Source organism: Crocodylus porosus, unplaced genomic scaffold (genome assembly GCF_001723895.1).
Source record: "Crocodylus porosus isolate Cpor-Errol unplaced genomic scaffold, CroPor_comp1, whole genome shotgun sequence".
NCBI lineage: Eukaryota > Metazoa > Chordata > Crocodylia > Crocodylidae > Crocodylus > Crocodylus porosus.
The window spans coordinates 197,562,783-197,566,852 of record NW_017728886.1 but is presented as its reverse complement, the minus strand read 5'-3'; the positions used below and the strand labels follow the sequence as shown (position 1 = coordinate 197,566,852).

At 37.4% G+C, this 4,070-nt stretch overlaps 1 protein-coding gene across 1 annotated transcript; it reads left to right on the top strand.

The window, feature by feature from the left end:
• The first annotated feature begins 210 nt into the window (after positions 1-210).
• SNAI2 (snail family transcriptional repressor 2) lies at positions 211-3,826 on the top strand. Its single transcript, XM_019547893.1, has 3 exons — positions 211-515; positions 1,154-1,699; positions 2,637-3,826. The coding sequence occupies exons 1-3, from the start codon at positions 437-439 to the stop codon at positions 2,816-2,818; spliced, it is 807 nt and encodes a 268-aa protein (XP_019403438.1). The 5' UTR covers positions 211-436; the 3' UTR covers positions 2,819-3,826.
• Positions 3,827-4,070: the final 244 nt, after the last annotated feature.

The following is a 4,070-nucleotide window of genomic DNA, read 5'->3' as shown; positions in this document are numbered from 1 at the left end:
AGAACAACATACACCCACTTTGTACCAGAATAATTCACTTTGACAACAGAGTCTTCCTCTGTTCACAGCTGGCCCAGTGGGAGGAGCTGAAACCTGAACCAAATCTAGCAGGGATTGGAGCTTTCCTGCAGAGAGCACAAAAACCCTCCCAGCAAAACAGGCTGAGTTTGTAAAAGTGCTCTAGCAAATTCATAAGTGATTGGATGAAAGGAAAACCAAGGCCCTTCCCACCTGCACCTGACTAGTGGGTATTTACAGCACTTTTCAAGGAGCCTCTGCACTGCCACTACACAATTTCACTGCATGGACTGAGCAGAGTAGACAATGCTATAGGGACCAATGTGCTAGCAGTGATTCTGTGTGCTGCACACGATCTGGGGACCGTTATTCCAAAGTGAAAGGCGATTCTGAAAGAAGGAGAAATCCTGCATTCAAAATGCCACGATCTTTCCTGGTCAAGAAACATTTCAATTCATCCAAGAAGCCCAATTACAGTGAACTGGACACACATACAGGTAACACAATTAAATTGTATATAACTCAAAATTAAAACTGAAGTGGTTCTTAGTCCCTGACAGTGGAGTAGAGTAATTTTCATACCTCATCTGGTTCATTCCTAGCTTTTTCTCTTTGGCTAGAATGACTGATTTTTAGGAAAGAGGTCAGACTAAAACAAGAACAACTTTAAAAATTTGCTCACCAATTTTTATTTAGTTATCTTCTTTGGATTTATGTTTTTCCTGTTCTGTGTATGTTTCAAATGGGGGTTTATACTATTCTAATGATCCGTTTGAAAGTTTCACTGCTGAATGTGTTAGGCTACATTAATTTAGAAAATGCATGTTGCCCTGAATAGACTTTAAACCATATTTCTGTTTAAATGCTCTTTATGCACATATACATGCATGCAACTTTGCAGACATATATATGATGTATCTATTGTATAATTTATATGTATAATTTGCATATTAATATATATTTCTAAATAGCCCATATATATGTATAGGTATATTTTTACTAATACAATCCTGTCTACGCATGATTGAACTGTGTTCATATTTTTAGACTTACGCACTTTTTAACCCATATGTTTTATTGCCTTTTATTATATTTTTTCAGGTATTTTAATACTTTTTTCTTTCTTTTTCTTCAGTGATAATCTCCCCATACTTATATGAGAGCTATCCAGTGCCTATAATACCACAACCAGAGATCCTGAGCTCAGTAGCTTACAATCCCATTACTGTCTGGACTACAACTGGGCTTCTACCATCCCCATTACCCAATGACCTCTCTCCTCTCTCTGGATACCCCTCATCCTTGGGAAGAGTTAGCCCACCTCCACCCTCTGACACCTCATCCAAGGATCACAGTGGTTCAGAAAGTCCCATTAGCGATGAAGAAGAGAGAATCCAGTCAAAGCTTTCAGATCCACATGCAATTGAAGCTGAAAAGTTTCAGTGCAGTTTATGCAACAAGACCTATTCAACTTTCTCGGGGTTGGCCAAACATAAGCAGCTGCACTGTGATGCCCAGTCTAGGAAATCATTCAGCTGTAAGTACTGTGACAAGGAGTACGTCAGCTTGGGAGCCCTTAAGATGCACATCAGGACCCACACGCTACCTTGTGTCTGCAAGATCTGTGGCAAGGCTTTCTCTAGACCCTGGCTACTTCAAGGACACATTAGAACTCACACTGGTAAGAAAAACTATGAGAAATACAGCATTTTTTTAAACTTGCGAACGCAGCTTAGTATTCATTTTTTTACTTTCATCTTGAGTAAATATTGGTATCCCTAAATGTGATTAGAATTAATACAGTAATTTCCTGGCTCTTGGAAAAGCATAGTTAAAGGACAAAACTCGTTCTTTTTTGTCACTGGATCTTGCCTTTGTGGGCCAGATCTTCAGCTAGTGTAAATCCAGTAAGCACCACTGACATCAATTTTGCTGATTTACACCAGCTGAAAGTTCAGTCTACATGATTTTAGCATCATGCTCAGGCTTTGGAGAAGCCAAAGTCCTGTCTGCGGGAAAGGCTTGCTTTAATGCTAGAATCAGTTAGAAAAAACAAACTTTTACATGTGAGTGTCAGTTCTTGGAAACTGCTCCCAGCAGTCAGTAAATACCAATGTTGCTGTCTTCATAAATTCCTTAAACAGACAGGGTCAAATCATTACCAGAGTTTTTCTGTTAAGATAAAACACGTCTTAGGTGTAACACTGGGCAGTGTTGTGTTTGAACAGTTGTTTGCTGCCTTTCCTCTCCTAGCCCCTATCCTAAGTAATTTATGCAGCTCTGGGCGTAACATAGGATAAGTTACATGAACGAGGGAACGCTTGAAAATATTGGGAGGAGCCCAACCTAAAGGCACTAGCTGCACCTGTTGAAAGAGAAAGTGTCGGCAGCTTGCCTTTCATGACAGCACCAAGCCACATTTGCTGGAAAGTTTGAAATCTTTAAGGACAGGCACCAATTACATGACTGTAATAGTTGCAGTCTGCTCAGCTTATTGAGACATTTTTCACTTCTTGAAATAAATCAGTTTTGCTTCCTAAGGTAAAATGCAAGTGTACCTCTACCCAATGGCATTTCTTCCTATTAATGTTTAAATTTTTTAAATATTTTTTTTGTAGGAGAGAAGCCTTTTTCCTGTCCACACTGCAACAGAGCATTCGCAGACCGATCCAATCTGAGGGCTCATCTGCAGACCCATTCGGATGTGAAGAAATACCAGTGCAAAAATTGCTCCAAAACTTTCTCTAGGATGTCTCTTCTACACAAACATGAGGAATCTGGCTGCTGCGTAGCACACTGAGTCATGCAGTCGATGTTTACCTGGACTCAATGAGTTTCTCCACTCCTGTTCCAAATGATAAATGGAAATCCAAAGCTTTTTCTCTTCAACTTCCCAACCAAAAGCAAACAAAAAAAATAGTGGAAGAACTTAAAATGTCAGTACAAATGAGCTTAAGTATTTCTTTTCAGTCACTTAACGTATGAATTTTGAAATGCTAATAATCATGCATGACATTTCAAACAGATCATAGGGAAGAAGCATTGTCTACTTCCTTTAAACATGAAGCCAAATGCATGTAGTCTTACTACAAAGAGTTAACAGTACATTCCTGCCAAGCCGTTTCAACCAAAGAACAGTATTTGAAAAGAAACTGTAATAATAATTTAAAAACCTATCCCAACTACGTTTTGCCAGACACCATTTATCTCAGGTGCCTTAAAAAGTATTCCAAGTTTACTTTAGTAAATGTCTAATATTACTGGTTGTTGTTCTTTTATCATTATTATTAAAAACCAAGGGCTTTACTGATGACCTGAAATGCTTTAAAAGTGAATAATTAAAAGAAGAGGCAAGAGAACACAAAAAAGAATGTATGAAAAATTGACTGTCATGATCAAACCACATGTGCCTTTAAAAACAGACTGTAGCTTCAAACATTCCTGGTGCATGCCTGACCCAGCTTTTAACATGGAAAAGTTCCTCTAAACTTTAACCTTTTTTTTAAACGGGAATAAGTGCAAAAGAGGGGTTACATGGGAGTTTCACAATGAATTTTAATTTTTTTTAATGCACAAAGGAAATGCAATATGTTCAGCAATTCCCTTCCAAGTGCCTTTTTTATTAATGATTTTGTAAAGTATGTGGACATAATGTAAATATTTTTATTTTTATATGATTGAATGTGTTATGAGTGAAAGCAAAATGTTACCTATGGCTGCGTCTATAGATAACTTGAAGATAGCGTGAAGTGAAATTTGTTATGTTGTTTTCTAGCCACTTTTTTACAATAAACATTTTTGAGTAAGATCTCTGTTGTTTGTTCTGATCTCCATTTAGTTTATCAAAATGTCTATCTAAGTTAGCAACAGCATGGAATATACAAAGACAGGGAGCGTTTCTTCATTAAAGATGAAGATGGAAATCTCAAACATGAATTACTAGCTAAGAAGTGCTGGTGTTAATAATAAAAACAGTCCTGGTATTTTTTCACAAAACATTTAAGATTCTACTTTACAAATGCCATTAGACAATTTTCATCCCCACATGACAA

What these genes read in the sequence shown, in the direction of transcription:
- SNAI2 (XM_019547893.1), top strand. Translation starts at nt 437, where the DNA reads ATGCCACGATCTTTCCTGGTCAAGAAACATTTCAATTCATCCAAGAAG. An exon ending in TGAACTGGACACACATACAG is followed by an intron (nt 516 to 1,153) that starts GTAACACAATTA and finishes CTTTTTCTTCAG; the next exon opens with TGATAATCTCCCCATACTTA. An exon ending in ACACATTAGAACTCACACTG is followed by an intron (nt 1,700 to 2,636) that starts GTAAGAAAAACT and finishes TTTTTTTTGTAG; the next exon opens with GAGAGAAGCCTTTTTCCTGT.